The 18,788-nt window shown below is 35.9% G+C and overlaps 1 protein-coding gene across 6 annotated transcripts in view; it reads right to left on the bottom strand.

The window, feature by feature from the left end:
* Nucleotides 1-3,471: 3,471 nt before the first annotated feature.
* Nucleotides 3,472-18,788, bottom strand: part of LOC110110060 (DNA (cytosine-5)-methyltransferase DRM2) — a 31,110-nt gene continuing 15,793 nt past the window's right edge. For 5 of the 6 annotated variants that reach the window (XM_020841364.2, XM_020841361.2, XM_020841363.2 and 2 more), the window contains 2 exons: nt 4,984-5,087; nt 3,472-4,897 (listed from right to left, as the gene is read on the bottom strand). In XM_020841364.2, the coding sequence (XP_020697023.1) occupies nt 3,707-4,897; nt 4,984-5,087 (1,295 nt within the window). In that variant the 3' untranslated portion in view covers nt 3,472-3,706. The remainder of the gene's footprint in view (nt 4,898-4,983; nt 5,088-18,788) is intronic. The other variant, XM_028699188.1, reaches the window with a different exon arrangement.

The raw sequence follows: 18,788 nt of genomic DNA, 5'->3' as shown, positions 1-18,788 counted from the left end.
TGCCACTTCTTTTCTAATGCCGGTTTGAAGCTTTCTTGGTTTTGGCTGTTTCATGGGGTTTATGTTGTCTCAATGGTTCTTTTTTGGGATTATGATGAGTGAGCTCAAATTAATATTATTCTCTATTATAGATGAAAATTTTCTTATATTTTTATTTATGGGAAAGAAATTAATTTTCAGTTTATATGAAATCGCATGTTATTATGAAAAATCAATCGCATGTAAAGATGGATCATATTCATCTGAGAAGATCAGACAAAAAATGAGTTAAAGATCCTTGGCTCAATATATTGAAATCAAAATTAGTTTACGAAGTAAATAGCCACCATGCACAGGTATACTGAAGCGGACATCCGACGATGGATGTCAATCAAAGGAAGAGACGAAGATCGACGACCGAGATCCCTCCATTTTATCTTAGTTTATTAATTGTAAATTTTATTTAAATTATGCACTTTCCATTTTTACCCCTACTTAAGGGTCTTCTCCTATGTAAGCCCATGGGACAAAGTTGTCTTTTATTTTTTTTATAAAGCCTATATATATAGGCCCTTGCTCTTGTATTAGACAATGATGGACTAATAAAAAAATTGTTTCTACACTTTGTTCTTGAGAGCGATGGGAGTTCTTTGGAGAGTGAAAGTCCCTATGTGAGGGTAATGAAATACCCACCAGCCGCAGGATGTGTCTGGGCTCGTGTTTAAAGTCCCTTGATGAAGGGCAACGCAATACCCGTCAGTCTTTGAAAAAGTCTGAGACTCGCAATTTTTTTTGTTTTTTTTTTTATTCTTTTTTTTTTCTAATCATCATCTCCATCCTCTCTCCAATCCCGCCGACTTCATCTCCTCCACCCAAACTCGCCGGCTTCTTTCCACAACCCTCTCTTCTTCCCCACCGAAATTTCTCATCCCCCTCCTAAGCCTAACCAGCCATCTTCCTCCCCCCTCCAAATTCCCTCCATGAATTTTGAATTTCAAAATTCAAACCTCCCTTAATTATCTTCCTAAAATAGCTCATATCAATTTGGAAAATGTCTTTATTTGAAATCAATTATCCTTTTGAATTTCAAATACTTTCCTCTTTAATAATCCTTAATTAGGAAGCCTCCCATAATTTCATCTTGTATTCAAAACCTTCCTATTTTATGCATCTTAATTTGGTAACGAATTTGAATTCAAAATTCAAATTAATTTGAATTTGAATTTGTTTCCTAAATTTGGATTTGATTTAAATTAATTAAATTAGAAAAGTTGTTTAATTAGGTCAAATTAAATTTTTGATTGGATTTGATTTCAATTAATCTTCCTCAATTTCGGTTTCCAATCAAGGCTCACTTTAATTCTCTTTCCCTAAACTCTCTTCTCTCTCTACCTGCCACTCCCTCTCTCCTATATCCTCTCTCTACTTGATTAATGCTTCTCCATTAAGGCCCCAAATTTCTCTCCTATTTTAATTAATTCATTCCCAAAAAAATGGAACTCTATTTAAGGAATTAATTAAGTACCTCTTCCCTCCCTTTTCCATTTAGTTTGAAATTCAAATTTCAAATGACCCCCTCCCCCCACATATCTATTCTACATCAATTTGGTATCAGAGCGTGGTTATCCGGGGTGCGAACTCGACGGAGTCGATCTCTTTTCCACCCTGGGAGAATGATGCGGACATTCAACGGTGGACGTTAATCAAAGATAGAGACAAAGATCGACGGCCAAGATCCCTCCATTTTATCTTAGTTTATTAATTATAATTTTTATTTAAATTATGCACTTTTCATTTTTACCCTTACTTAAGGGTCTTCTCCTATGTAAGCCCAAGAGGCAAAATTGTCTTTTATATTTTTATAAAGCCTATATATAGAGGCCCTTGTTCTTGTATTAGACAAATGATGGATTAATAAAAAAAATTGTTCCTACACTTTGTTCTTGAGAGCGATGGGAGTTCTTAGGAGAGTGGAAGTCCCTATGTGATGGTAATGAAATACCCACCAACCGCAGGATGTGTCCGGGCTCGTGGTTTAAGTACCTTGGTGAAGGGCAACATAATACCCGTCAGTCTTTGGAAAAGTCCGAGACTCACGATTTTCTTTGTTTTTATTTATTCTTTTTTTTTTTCTAATCGTCATCTCCATCCTCTCTCCAATCCCGCCAGCTTTATCCCCTCCACCCAAACTCACCGGCTTCTTCGCACAACCCTCTCTTCTTCCCCACCGAAATTTCTCATCCCCTCCGAAGCCTAACCGGCCATCTTCCTCCCCCCTCCAAATTTCCTCCATGAATTTTGAATTTCAAAATTCAAACCTCCCTTAATTACCTTCATAAAATAACACATATTAATTTGAAAAGTGTCTTTATTTGAAATCAATTCTCCTTTTAAATTCCAAATACTTTCCTCTTTGATAATCCTTAATTAGGAAGCCTCCCATAATTTTATCTTGTATTCAAAGCTTTCCTATTTTATACATCTTAATTTGGCAACGACTTTGAATTCAAAATTCAAATTAATTTGAATTTGAATTTGTTTCCTAAATTTGAATTTGATTTAAATTAATTAAATTAAGAAAGTTGTTTAAATTATACCCAATTAAATTTTTGATTGGATTTGATTTCAATTAATCTTCCTCAATTTCAGTTTCCAATCAAGGCTCATTTTAATTCTCTTTTCCTAAACTCTCTTCTCTCTCTATCCGCAACCCCATCTCTCATTCTCTCCTATATCCTCTCTCTACTTTATAGAATTATATAAACCAAAGAAGCAAGGCGAGGAAACTCCTATGGCTCGCAAGCTGGTTGCACACAGCCGCATGGAATCAAACATAATTTTTCAAATGGAGAGTCAAGTCCATAAGGCAGAAAACTGAGGCTTCATTTGAAACTATTTTTTTAATGCTTCTTAAAGCAATATTTTAATAAAAAAAATTATACTAAAAAATCTTCTTAAATACTTTAAGAAGATGAGAACCATTTATTTTTCTGCTAAACAACTATTTCCGATGTGTTTGGTTTTTTTGGTTTCTTCCTTTTATATTTAAGGGATTCAAAAATAGCGATGCCATTGGCACTTCCTAATAATCAAATTCATCCAATTCAACTAATAAATGCTTATTTTCCAACTTCAGTATGATGCAAGTGCAAAAGAGGGCTTTGAACCAAAAAAAAACATACACATCGGAAATAGTTGTTTAGCAGAAAAATAAATGGTTCTCATGTTGTGCATTAGCTGGATACAAAATTTCCATGGCCAAAACAATCACCAATCATTAAAAAACAAATCAAAGCACTAAATCAAAAGAAAACCGCGAATCAAGCTTAAGCTTCTTTTGGGGCAGACTTTTTTGCTGCTGTTTTAAGAAAGCTGTCCCAAACGAGTCCTTAGTTAAATAAACAAAACTGAAATAGGATTGGCAAAGACAGTCCATCTAGACCCAGGGAGAATTCAACTATGAGAATTTTTTCACTGCAGTAACTGCACCAAGACTGCAATTTCTAACTTTATTCAATCAAATGTTATATATTTGACAAACATCCGAATGAAAAAATCATTATTATAAAGTTAATCAGATAAAAAGCTCACCACCATTAATGTCATGGTCACAGTTAATCTACCATAGGCATCAGATAATGCAAAAGAATTAATGGAGAGTCACCTACTGGAATGGTAGTTCAATGAACAAAGCATTACAATGCTAATATGTCCCCCCCGTCCCCCCTCACAAGTTCTTCACCATTATAGATTTAACAAGGTCAAGAATACGAAAATAGTCAAAAAAGAGAGAAGAATGTTCACCTTCCAGACCATCGCGAGTGTGACGGTTGCTACCTGCCAAGTTGTTGCAGGGGCTTCCGCCAATAACAAGATCAAACCCTCCATATCTCTTCATCAAACTTTCAAGCCTATCGCCATTGAGGAGCTGTACATCATCCAGGTCAATCAAATTTCCTTTCTGGTTAGTTTGCTCCCAAAAACTCCTTAATATATTTCTATTTACCTCTGATTTCTCAACCGATACAACTGTCTTCAGGTGGATGCCAAGTTTGTGAAGAGCCACTTCAGCTCCACCAATGCCAGAGAAGAGAGAAAGCAAGTTGATGCCGTTAGGAAACATACTCTTCAGGACAGAAAGGTGGTAAGCAACTGTATTAACTTGGAATGAATTTCCCAATGATTTGTACCTCTCGGTCCTGCTAATGCCACCACCTCTAGTATGATTGTTTGGAAATCCAAGTAACATTTCAACTTCATCTGGTTCCAGTGGTGCAACCTTGTGATGCCCTACCCAAACAAGGTTCCACTTCCTACATTCAGCAAGCACATACTCTTGCACTCTAGGTGGAGGAAGATCACCATAATTTTCTAAAGCCTTTCTGATCCTTTCAGTCAATTTAGCACTAGCGATGCAAGTCTGCAAACAATTGAGCTGAGTTCTCTTGTCCCATTGAGGCCACCATTGCCTTGTCATGGGTAAGGCCTCTTGGATAGTTTTTGCAGGAATAGGGAGTAGCGGAAATCTATTCTCAATTGGGAGGTTATGGATGTAGGCCCTCTTCCGGGCAGCCGCACAAAAGTATTTTGAGTCAACAAACTCGGGCTCTATGTCATAAAGAAAGCGTGAGATGGTGTCCCAAACTCCCTTAGGTGCAAGAGCAACATTCTCATAATAAAAATATGGAGGGCCAATGGCTGCTTCTGGGAGACTTCTTCGTGTAATGCACTTCTCAAATGGAATGCCAAAACCTATCATTGGCTTTGGAATAGCCAATGGGGCATCATCAAAATCCACAGTGGACTTCCTCACGTAATCCCTTCTCCTTTGCGAGAGGCAACTCCTTTTCAACTTACGCTTTACTTCAATTAAACTCCTCTTCTTTCTTGTGGAGCCGTAACTAGATCCTTCTGCAGCCTGATATAAACAAGAACATGTGTAAGTGTGACATGATCAGTTCTTAAACAGAAAAAGTTACAATAACAAAGGAGAATAAAAATTACCTCAAAACGAGTCTTTGGACAATCCCAACCTATTCCCTCAGGTTCCTCGGCCATTTGAGCAGCATGAATGGAATCTGCAAGCTCCAAAACTGAAGAATCGAGTCCTGCATGAATAGAAAGAAATGAAAACCATGATATTTGGACCAAAACATAATAAAAGAAATGCAAAGAAAGAAGAAGAAAATTAGTGATTTTATACAGATATTGAACAGTCCATTACTTAGGAACAAGCGCTCCTACTAGAACAAATCAACAATATATGAATTAATTACCGCATTGATTATATTCTGTGAGCTATGGCTGAAATATGTATAATTAATTATTATAGGTGAGAACATTTAGCCTTTAGAAATATAAAACTCAGTAAATTATCTTTGTATGATACGTATGCTTCTATATAAAATGAGTGCAGAGCTCTGTTTGTCAGAACATTCCTCATTCTAACCAACAGAATAAAGTTTTCGTTCAGGAATTTAATACAAGATTATTATTAAGTTGGACAGCATTTTACTGAGTTTTACAAAATAAAAACACAACTGACTTTACAAATACTGACAAGCTGTTCGGCAAGTACATTCACATGATTGCAAAGCTCTAGGAGGGGTGCAAGTGTGGCCTACGGCTCTACATAATGAGCTACCACAAAAGCCAATTTTGTGCTGCAACAGTTTTATGAAATTCAGCACGAAGCAACATTTACATACGAAGCATAAGAGTTCATTCAATAATATCATTTGATGGAATTAAAGATTTTAAAAAAGAGCATAAAAAAATTTGTGTTTGCAGAGAGAAAAGAGAATTAAAGGGCTATATTTGTTTTAACATAAACACAAGTTTTAATATTCAAAGCTGCGTATCATACATCATCCATTACCAACACAGGAAATGACCAGTCACACTTACAAACAAAAAACTTCATTCGCTCAAGATCTAGTAAACTTGGTGATAGCCTTGTTACCCTCGGAGACCGCATGGTAGGAAGCTCACCAGGAAAAATGAGGTGCACATAAGTCTGAATCTCATGAGTAATGGTTGATTTCTTTTTGTAATGGCCAAGATGAGAGCTCCCCTGAGCGAGTTTCTCAAAATGTCATTAAGGAATTCATAATACTCGTTGCCTTGCTTCGATAATAAAGTTCCACGGCTAAACGGAACTACATTGTCTCCAAGGAAACAAAACACACCAACAGTGATAGAGACTTAAAAACAAAGGAGGCAACAAACTGACGAAGGAAATAGCCGCAGATTGTTACATCCAAGTATGCTACAGTCCCGTGAAAGTAAAAAGCCGTGTAAGGCAAGGAAAAGAAGATTGCTGCAGTAACAGGGTCGGAATCAGCAACTGTCCGAAAATTGCTGCAGCTGAACAAATGATTGCATCTTAACAGCAATCGGCTACAATAAGAAATATCGGATCCCATAAAATTGTTGGCAATAACGGAACTCCTCAAAATCAATGATTGGACAAAACAAGGAACTGGCTGTGTTGAAACAAGGACATGGAAATAGTTGAATTGTGGAATCCTACAGCTAAATTGAAACAGCATATTACAATAAATTTAACCTAAAGAGATAAATAAAAAAACTTAAGAATACAACTCATTCTTAATAGAATCATCATCATAGATAATTGTTTTTAACAAAATAAACTTAAAAAAAAAAATACAACACAAATTAATAATGTTCATCTTGATATTCATTATTCACTTTATGTGCTTATGACGAGTACATTCTAGATTTCCATCAAATCTGCCCTCTTGAAAAAAAATCAGCTCTAGCAAAATGAGCATTTCCAATTTGCATAAGTCCAGGCATCACTTGTGTTTCATGCAAGGCAAACCAGGAATCATATTAAGTAGATTTGTCTCACAAACATATAAGATACCTCTGATATCCACCATCAATAGCAGACGCAAGCTCATCATTTATAATAGCTACAAGTACAAGCTGAGCATATACATCCAATAAGATGTCGGATATGAATTCAGGATGATGGAAATGAATGAAAGAAGAATCCAAAGAACAAATAGAAAGTTTAATTAGATTGATAGGAAGTGGATGCAAAATTTGTTAAATACCTTGGGAGAAATTTAATTTCAGCAAAACCAAAAAAAGGCAACAAGAAAACTAGGAAGATGAAAACAAAGGAACACTCTTTATTGAATTATCTATGAAGAAAAAACCAAGATACAATGGATCTTCAATTGGAGAGGAAGATCCCACTCTCCCAAATCCCTAGCCGCCGGCTAGAGCTCTCTCAACCTATGAAATTCTAAATTCAGCAAAACATAACATAACATAACATAAACAATCTACTTAAAACACACAATAACAAAGCCAAATCACAAAACAGCCCTCCCCAAATTGCTTCTAGATTTCTATCAAATATGCCCTCTTGAAGAAGAAAAAAAAAAACAGCTCTAGCAAAATGAGCATATTTGCATAAGTCTAGGCATCATTTTGTGCTTCATGCAAGGCAAACCATGAATCATAATAAGTAAATTTGTCTCACAAACATATAAGATACCTCTAATATCCACCATCAATAGCAAACGGAACCTCATCATTTATAATAGCTACAACAAGCTGAGTATATACATCCTATAAGATATCGAAAATGAATTCAAGATGAGGGAAATGAATGAAAGAAGAATCCAAAGAACTAATAGAAAGTTCATAATTATATAATTAGGAAGTGGATACAAAATTTGTGAAATACCTTGGCTGAAATTCAATTTCAGCAAAACCAAAAATAGGCAACAAGAAACTAGGAATAAGAACACAAAGGAACACTCTTTATTGAATTATCTATAAAGGAAAAAAAGCAAGATACAAGTGGATCTTCAATTGGAGAGGAAGATCCCGCTCTCCCAGATTCCTAGCCGACAGCTAGAGCTTTCTAAACCACAAAAATTCTAAATTAAAAAAAAACATAACATAAATTGAACCCTAGCATAAACAATCTACTTAAAACATACAATAACAAAGCCAAATCCCAAAACAGCCCTCTCCAAATTCCTTTTCCCTCCAGGAGGGACCAACCCATCCTTAACCGGTCCAAGCGGGATCGATCCATCAAGGATATATAGAAGTTAAACTTTTACCTATGTTTACCAACACTTCCATGCTAATGCATTGTAAAACTTTATATAGCCTCCCCTTTCATGCAACGAATTCCTTAAAAGCTCATATATGAAATCTTTCAAGATTCATACACACCATTACCTTATCATCTGATTTGAAATGCCAGTCCATGTTAACATCAAAAATAATTATTTTCATAATTACAAATTAACTTTCCATGAATATCCACATACAAGTCGTGCATGTGTCGTGCAAATGAACTAGGTATAGACTCAATACAAAGTTCAAAACAATCATTAAGCACTTTATTTTATTTTTATTTTTTTAATCATTAAACTCTTTATGTTTATAACCTGTGGTAGTTTCAAATGGACTAATGCTTATAGATTTATTGACCTATGAACCAAATACAAACTAAGTCATAAGAAGTTTCAAAATCCCAAATAGAAGTGCCCCTTTAATAAAAAAGCATAATAGATGACATAGATTCTTCTTAACTGCCTCAATTTGTTCGTCAATTTATGGTTAATATGCAATTGAAAATTTTAGTTGGATTCCCATTTTCTTTCACTGTTTTCTAAAATAACCCATAAAATTTAAATCTTTGTTAGATGTGATGGTTTTAGGTACTACATGTAGTTTAACCAGTTCATTAAAATATAATTTTTTTATGTGAGATCATCATTAGTTTTAAAATATGAAATAAATGAGCAATTTTGAAAAGCGATCAGCAACAATTAAAAATAGAATCATATTTCCTTAAAATTTGTGGTATTCTTAGAACAAAATATACTAATATCCTCCCAAAGTTGATATAGTATGAGTGATGGGGACATCAGTTGGAAAGTCTACCGTCGACGTGGCCGTAGATTAACAGCCACGATTTATCCGATGTACTTTTGATTTTATTATTATTTCCTTAGTGATGTATTTTTATTTCAGCATTTTCCCTTTTTACCCTTGCTTGAGGGATTGAGTCATGTAGCCCCTTGAGGGTATTTGAGTCCTTTTGATTTATGTCATTGTAAGAGGCTATTTATAGCCTTCCTCTTGTTCTTTTGAGATGAATGAATGATAATCAAAGAAATTTCCTGCAATTGTGTTCTTGAGGCTTAGGTGAGAGCTTGAGAAGGAATTTGAGAATTGAGAGTTTGGATGGAGCCTAGGAGAGGTCACTCGTCATACCCAACAGTTACCACCGGTGGCTCTTGGTCTTTCCTCCGTTCTTCTTCCCTTCTCTTCCACGTCCGCAGCCGGCTTTCCCCACCACCAACCACCACCCCATAACCCCTCCTACCAACGCTCACCTCAACCTAACCACCAACCCAATCCCTCTTCTCCATTCGCTCTTCCACCCGCCCCACCCAAGCCCAGCCACCGCCGGCCACCCTTGTTTGTTTCCATGAATGAGTCAATGCCACCTTAATGCTTACCTAAAGAGTTCAAATAATTTGAGAAATTATTTTCATCATTTGAAATTCAAATTTTGAATTTCAAATAGTTTCCTAAATTGGAAAGCTATTTTAGGAAAGTATTGAATCTCCTTCATAATATAATTTTTTTAGGTGGAATTTTTCTCCTCCAAAATTAAAGAGACCAATTAGAAAGGGAATTTAAATTGCTCCACAAAACCCTCTCTCCTCCCCTTTACATGCTTCCAGCCTTCCCCTTGCTTGGGCTCCCTCCATCAATGCTCAATTAAGGCCATTGATTGTAATTAATTTGAAATCCAAATTCAAATTAATTCCCTCCACTTTTACTCAAAATCTGAATTTATTTTCAGATTTTGAACTTATGTTTCCTTCTCCTTCTTTTAACCTAAGATCTCCAAACCCTAGCCCTTGTCCACCTCCCTACACCGCCAACCTCCCTCCTCACCTCTGCCTCCCTCCTACTTCTCTCTCGTGTTCTCTCCTCACATGATTATGATGCTTGACCGATCCGGAGTTTGATTCCGGCTTCGCATACGACGGCCAAGGCATCGTGGATCTTCTCAAATTGTCGTTCGTCGACGTGAGCCCATGCATTGACAGATCCATAGGAAGTTCGTCGATCACGTAATATTCGATTTGACCAAGCCGTTGGAGATCAACTATTGGAAGGTACGTGGTGAATCAAGACGTTTCCCCAAGAAGGTGATCTTCTTCCTTGACTCATGTACTTTCAAATTCTACTTACTTCATAGAGAGATTGTTCAAGCAAGAGATTGTGTCTATTTATCGCCATCCACTAGACATCGTAGGATTGTAACTTCTTTGCTTTTGGATCTCATTGTTAGGCCAAAGTTATGTTGGAAACTACTCCGCATGCAATGCTTTGATTTCCCTAAATGTTTTGATTTCGCTTAGTCTCTTGTGTAGCTTAGCCTAAATGGTAGTGACCACTTATTAGTTTAATTTTGTTGTTTTAGTTGCTAATAACGAAAATCCAAAATTGCTTTTTAATTATTTTGTGCAAGTTTCCTATTTCGCATATAGTCCTGCATCAATGAGCGATGACATATAAATTCTACTATCATTTCTTTTCTTTAGATATTTGGCAAGTTCTCCATCATAAAACTATACTAGTGACATCTCTTTCAAGGCTAGGCCAATAAAAGTTATCGATAATCACGATTACATTTTTTATGACTGAAATGTCTAGCAGCAGCACCAATATGAAAATCTAATATAAGAAAATCTATCAATGATGAATCAAGGCTGCAAAGTCAAGTTCTTTTAAAAAAATTCACCCTACACCATGAAATAGTTATTAAGCATGGGTACAACACTAGTTAAATCAAGATATATCTCATTATAATCCTTTCAATTGGCAAAATCTTCTTAAATATGATAAAAACCAATCATCTTAACATGCATGGAGTGTCAGATAAAGGTAACCCTGCCAAAGGTCTCAGCAATTTTATTTTTGGTTCTAACACTTAACAAAAATGTGTAAGCTTGTGGGAGTTCAACACATTCATGCATATATCCTAATTTTTTTGGAGTAAAGATGTTTAGGACAAATTTTGTAGCCAACTAATGGTGCCTCAAACAGAAAAGTGATTATACAACAGCAAAAACTTCATTGACATAGTAGGAATATTTTAATTTTTCCCATTTAACTTCTAACTAAAATAAGTAAGTGGATGCCCATTTTGACTCAAAACTCAAATTCCTATACCATATGCATCACATGAAACCTCAAAAAAAAAATTCAAAAGTAATCTAAGCACGTGTCATAACAAACACGCTCAACAAATATGGTCCATTTAAATTCTACCTTCTTAAGGTAATTTATAATCTAAGCACATGTAATCGAAGTACTAAACCCAAGAATGAATTATTAGAAGAAGATAACCCAATAATTAAACCTCTAACAACATTTATCTTAAGGTGTCGATTAGCCCTTAATCACATTTATTGAGATCAACAAATAATTCATCAATAAATAGCATAAATCCTAAAAATATGAAAAGATGTAACAATGCAAACTTCTTAAAATTTCGATGCAGGCTGTCAAATTATAACTTATAAAAAACCTTCTTATAATCTCTAATTTTATTGTAGATCAAACGTCATCAAAGCACAACCAAAATATTTTCTATTAAAACCTGAACAAAATGATTCATGATTCTAATAAAATTATTTGATGCATTCAAAAGTCTAGATGGCATCACGACCCAATTGTACAAACCACCTTTGATCTTAAACGCATCCTTCCTTTCATCATATCCTCTAATTTTCATTACATGGTAAACAAACCTCAGGTCAGTCCCTGATAAAATAACAGCTCCACTTAGCACATGTAATATATCACCTCAAAAAAGGAAGGGGAAGGGGTAAATTGATATTTGATTGTAGTCTTATCAATCATTCAACTATCTACATGCACCCTCCAACTATCTACATGCACTCTCCAACTATCATCCTTCCTATTTATAAGTAATACAAGCACAATACATGGACTCACACTCTCTCATAATCCTTTTCTAAGCATTCATGCAATTGTGTTTTAAGTTCAGCATGTTCATTAGACTTTAACCTGTAATGTGATAAATTGGGTAATGATTATCCAAAAATCATGTCAATAGTACATTGGATATCTCTAGATGGAGATAATTCATTAGGTAAATCATCAAGATAGTTATTTACATTCATACAGTAATTAGTTAACATTCTCAGGCACAACCAAACTCTCCATTGCATATTTATTCAATTCAACAGCAAGCAAGGCGTAGATCACTCACACAGCTCTACTCCCCTTTTCAGAAAAATATTGCCTCAAGATAAAAAGGCTATTTTAATTCTTTGGGAATACTTAAATTTGTTTATGCGAATGGAATCTTACGTTTAGTAGATTTCAAGATAACCACACACCCATCAATCTTAAATGCATATGTATAAGACTTCCCAAATATGTCACATTCAAATCATTTAACCATGGTCTTGACATATGCAACATGCATAGGCAAAACATCACAACATATCAAATTACTAAAGGCGACAACTTAAATTGGTGCCCATCTTTGAGTTAACCATGTATAGTCGTGGGCATAAGTTCAATGAAAAACTTAACAAATAAATTTATACAACTCCCACAATCAATAATGCATTTGCATAGTTTTTCACCATGCTTAAAAATATGTTTTATGAGATTTTTTTTTCAATCAGGTTCAACCTTCAGAGTTATAATGATGCATCGCATAACATTTTAAGAATTCTCAAACAAAGCATTTGGAGAATCACTAATTATCTCATGTAACTCATGAACATCATCTTAGTCATCATCCTCATGATCTCCCTGTTCAATATTAATATGTAATTTTCAACAAGGGACACTAGCAAAATGGCTCATTTGATGACAAACCAACCATAAGAGAAATTTTGGATCTAGATGTAATAGTTAAAATTTTCTATAGAATCTTTATTAATGATGGTGTTACAACCTTTACAAGCAACAATTTAAGTCAAAGCATTTTGGCACAAAAAAAAATATTTCTAACATATGAACAAATTCTTTCAGGCATGGGAAATTTTATTTAAAATTCAAAAGTCAAGTCAAATTGAAAAACCTACTCAAGTGAATTAACATTATATAATGTCATTTCTCTTTTTTAGCTCGATTCTTAAGACAGATTCAAGTTGAATCACCCCTTACTTCCACATGTAATAGCAATTCTTTAAACTTTTTAATGTAATGAGTTACAGTTTTTGTTCCCAATTTGTGGAGTTAAATTCATTAAGAAGTTGATTACGATAAGATAAAATGAAATAATTTCTTTTAACAAAAATTTCATCTCAGTCTATATAGTGAATTCTAGCCTAGATCTTTCCACTTATCTCTCCATTCATCTAGTGTATTTTAGCTTGTCCATTAAGTTTTAGTGTCGTAAACATTATTTTTTGCATACTAGATATTAATTGTTCATCAAAGAAGTATCCATATCAACTAATCAATCAGGAAAAACCTTAGGATATCCCACCAAAGGTTCATCAACTTCTAATTTTTGTAGTACTATCTTCATCAATAATATAAGGCTAGTTATAATTTTTATCAGCACTCTCCCTGTGAGGTCTCAATTATTTCTTTCACAATGAATTTCCTGACTCCTTAGTCCTTATAATATTATGAATGGATTATTCATTCAACCTAATTCATTATATAGTTCGTATGAGTGAAGTCAGTTGGTTTCCAAAGTATTCTGTTATCTTCAATTTGGTTTACTACAATGTTACCTTGGTCTTATTTTGCTTTATTGTTTTATTGGTTTTGCAAGACGGTTAAAATCTCATCCTGAAGATAATCCAAGGTTTAAAATTGCGTAATTAAGCCTCGAGGCGGTTTTCGTCCGTGAGGCGAGGCGTAAGCCTCGAGGCGGTCTGAGGCGTAAGCCTCACGGACACAAAATTGCGTAAATGAGAAATTAAGGATTTTAGCAGGATAATAATAGCAATATTCTATCTTACAATAAAGAAATCTAAATGATATATGAAAATAGTGGGAAGTTACAAAATAGATACAATAAAATCATGTCACAAAGTACAAAATCACAAAATATTAGTTCAACAAAACTCCGAAAGTACAAAGAACATATAAAATGCAATCCCATCACTAAATGGGTCTTCAAGGGAATATTCTTCTCCAATTGTATCTATGAATGTCATATCATCATCATCTTCAATATGACTCACTTTTCTCTTCCCTGTTCAATAAGAGAAAAGATCATTATCATGTTAATTGCTCACTTGATATAAATATAATGCGATAGCATATAAGAAGTTGTGAAATATCTTTACTTGATTGTTGTGCTGCAGAACTAATGGATGTGTGTGGTGTGGTACTAGTGGATGTGCCCACTTGATCTGTTTCGCCCCTCAAGACATCCACACTTAGATCTTCTAGTTGTAAGTCTGATAATGGCAAATCTGTCTCATCATCTATGAACTACTCATTATCAGATGACACATCATCACACGCCAACGGGTCCTCATCATCCTTCAACCCCTTATTCTTCAACCTCCTATCTCTTAACCTCTTGTTGTGCATAATATATACGAGGGAGTTCATTCTGAGTGTTGATAGCCAATTTCTTCTCTTTGTTTGCACTTGACTATATGTACTCCAGTTTCACTCACACCCAGAAGAAGAACAAGTGAGGTCCAATAATCTTACAACAAAACTCTGTAACTCAGGAGTGGAATCACCAAATTGGATGCATCATTCAATTGTTTTCAAGAAGAAAAAAGATAATCAGAATTCAGAACTGAATAAAGTATCTTGCATTTACCAAAATAACTATACCTGGAGATCGTTTGGCAATGGTTGATTTTGCTTCATTCAGACCAAAAAAACCCTCTTTATTCCGGAATAGAACAAGTTGTAAATTTGCAAGCTCCCTATCCGCCTGCTCCGGTATAAGTCTTTCCATACAATGATACAGATCAAACTTCACCTCCGGTTTTGAAGATTTCTTCTCTGAATATTGAAATTGAGGATTGAGATAATATACCGCTGCATGTAGATGACGGTGTAACTGCACCTCCCACCGAGCATCAATGATATCTCAAATCTCTCTATAACTTGCCTCCTCTCCTCCCAACTTGTGTGCAATCAACTCATTGGCCTCATCCATGTAGATGACGGTGTAACTGCACCTCCCACCGAACATCAATGATATCTCAAATCTCTCCATAACTTGACTCCTATACTCTCAAGTTGTGTGCAATCAACTCCTTGGCCTCATCCATAGCATTATAAATAAAACCATAGCTGGTTTCTTCTATGCATCCACTAAGCATAGTACTTGCACTAAGGGTCTCATGCTCAATATGGCATAGGTCACAGTAGCCCAAAATTTATCATTCAGAATCATCTTTCTTATTTCTTTCCCCTCTATTTTCTTCCCCCAAGCAGAGTTAAGCCATTCAGTTGATGTAAACATTGCTTCCAAAGGTTGCCTCACTTCCAACAGGCTCTGTAGTGTCAAATAGGATGTGGCAAACCTATAGATTTGCAGTGCACAAATGTAAGAATATACAGTAGGAATTGCAATAATGATTTGCAGTGCACAAATTTAAGAACATACCTAGTGGTTGTAGGGCGAATGATTTCCTTCTTTGAAAACTTTCTCATTAAGCTTAAAACTCATGAGTGATTGTAGATGAACTTTGTAATCTTCTTCACCCTAAAACGAGCACTCTTGTGCTGAGGTAAGTCACCAAGATCCTCCAAAATGAGATCGATACAATGTACTGCGCAGGGGGTCCAATATAGGTGTGTCATCTTCTCCATCAACATCTGACCAGCTGCTTTGTATGCACTGCATTATCAGTCACTACCTGAACAACCAATTGCTCCCCAATCTCCTCAATAACCCCATCAAGTAAATTGAAAATGAATGTAGCATTTTTCACCTCATCTGAAGCTTCAACTGATCGTAAAAACATCGTGCCGTAGGGATTGTTGACAAGGATGTTAATCAAGCTCCTGCTTTTCATGTCAGACCATCCATCTAACATAATGGTAACACCAGTCTCAATCCTTATCCTTTTAATCTCATCAATGCTCCGCTCTGTGTTCTGCAGCTCCTTTAAAATCCATGTTCGCAACTCATACATGGAAGGTGCCTTCAACCCTCTCCCATACAACCCTACACACCGCAGCATATTGAAGTAGGCAGACGACGTAGCAACATTAAATGGTATGGCATTTTCAAAAAAAAAAAAATCCTGCCAATATCCATGCAAACCTAGCGTCGACCCTCTTTAGTACCAACTGCATGCATCATTTGTGCTTGTCCTCTATCTTCTTCTGGAATAGTCATATACTAATCCATAGGACCCCGTGCACCTCTGTTATGTATAGTGGAGGAAGCCCTTTCCACTCTCGCTCCCAAAGTAAGCACCATGTTCGACCTATCATCAAATTGCTCCTATTGTAAGTGTTTTGTTGTCGTACTTTTCTTCATATAAGCAATAATTTCATCCTTCACCTTCTCCGGCACATTTGCACACGGTGCTATGTTTTTACGATAGCATGATAAGTGCTCATTCATGCAGGTAACTCCTCCTTTTACCACTTTTTCACAAAAATTGCATTTCAAATAAACATAACTCTTCTCTCCGCCGCCTATGTCAACTTGTACACTATATTTCCAAGAAGGGTCCCTCCGCAATGACGTATTCCCCTTCTCCTTGCCTCTAACCATTTTCCCTAATGCAAAATCCAAAATCAAACAAAATAATTCAAAAAATAAAAAACCTTAGATTTCCTTTAACTTGAAAAATCTAACCAAAAACTAAATAAAAATACCTAAAATAGATTGCGGACTTCTCCTAGAAGGCGGCCGGACGCTTCAAGTTCGACGAAGAGAGGCAGCGCCGGCGGGAGAGGCGGCGGGGCTGGAGGCCGACCGTGCGGGAGAGCTTTCGGGAAATGCATGGAGCCGAACGGGTGGTAGGGAAAAAAAGGCTCATTTTAAGTAGGTGGGGCTATTTGAATGAGGCGTATGCCTCACCCATAATTGTGCAATTGAGGCGCGCCTCACACAAGGCGAGGCGTACGCCTCTTCCAGGATCCAAATTGCGTGCCTCGAGGCACTTTTGGGCAGATTTGCGCTAAGGCGCGCCTCTTGTTGCGCGATTTTAAACAGAGAGATAATCTACTACTAAACTAATGTTAAACTCCACTTCTAATCAATGTAATATGACCTTAGCTCTAACACTTTTGGGCATAGGGCTTACAGTGATTCATAAGAAAATACACAACACTCGCATATAGTAAAAAACAATGCAATAGACATTTGAATTTTTATTTTGAAAGCCTTAAAAAGAAAAAAAAACATGCGGTTTGGCCCAAATGAAATGATCCACTATATAGAATAATTACAAGAGTCTGCTCTTCCCCTCACTTGGAGAATATGAGATTACAATTATGTATTTTTATTAATGTGAGGGAGAATGCTGGAGATGCAATAATTAGATGATGCTAGTTGGGCAATGATGGCTTGATGATGTCATTCAGATGATGGTGATTGGATGACGGTCAATGGATTATAATGATCAGGCGGTGGAAATCATACAATGACACTTAAGCAATGGCGGTCAAACAATGGCAATCATTGATTGTGGTTGGATGACGACAGTTAACTGAGTTAGATAATGACAGTCAGGTGGCATTGATCAGAAGGAGGACGTCGGATGATAGCAATTTGAGCGATGTCGATCAAACAATGATAGTCGAGCAACAAAGTGGCTAGCGGTGACCGTTGGTGTCAAACATCAAGTAGAGTTCTAAATTTTTTCATATCTCCAAGCTCTCTCCAAAAGCAAGTTTTGGTCGATTTCATGTGGATAAGCGTTTATTGATATATAGTACTTTTAGATTGGACATTTAGGGTAAATTTATCTCAATTTCCATAACACTCCATTGAGGAGCTCATTTTGAATCCTTTAACTATTGATTGTTTATTTAACATTTATTTTTTTAATGGCTTTAGAATCGAGTGATTTTTGGTTTGTTGGATTATCTCGTCGAGCTGCTCGTTTTGAATTTTAAGCATGCAAGATTCGGAGTCCATTTAGTATTGCAATTAATGTCTTAAAGTTCTCGACTATTCTTCAAGTGTTGATTTAGTCTCATTTGAACTTAGATCGGATCACCTTTGGTGTCTGTTGACCTGTATACGGCAGTTTAAAAAAAAATAATAATAATAATTCATTTCGCGTACCTGCCCGCACGTCGTCGCCGCATTTCGCACGTCGAAGTCACTTCACCCCACGATCTCGCTCGCGTCGTTAAAATGAGCGCAAAGGCTCTCATTCGCGGCTGCTACCTCTCCTCTCTCCCGATTCTCCCTCTCTCTGTTCGACTCCGAGCCCACAGTGTCGTTAGGTTTGCCTTATATCAAGATACTCAATTTAACTCTAAGTTTGATAAAATTGAACTTCAGATTATCCTAATTTAATTTTAAAAATTTTCAATACAAATATTACATCAAGATTCGTGTTGATCTTTGTGAATTTTTTTAAGGTATATCAATGATGATGGTGATGATAAATGTTTTCCTTTGCCGTAAAAAGATTTTAGGGAAACCATCCTTAGTATAAGTATATGACCTTAAAACTTGTTATCTCTTGGTTTTGCCTTCTTTTTATCTCTTTTGGCACCCAGTTGTGGTAATTGGCTCCACAAAATAATAACCATATAAGACAGCTTGTTTATGTATAGCATATTCATTT

The sequence above is a fragment of the Dendrobium catenatum genome, unplaced genomic scaffold, assembly GCF_001605985.2.
Source record: "Dendrobium catenatum unplaced genomic scaffold, ASM160598v2 fragScaff_scaffold_1220, whole genome shotgun sequence".
In the NCBI taxonomy this organism is placed as follows: Eukaryota; Viridiplantae; Streptophyta; class Magnoliopsida; order Asparagales; family Orchidaceae; genus Dendrobium; species Dendrobium catenatum.
Note: the sequence above shows the minus strand (reverse complement) of the source record. Positions and strands in the feature narration are given on the sequence as shown.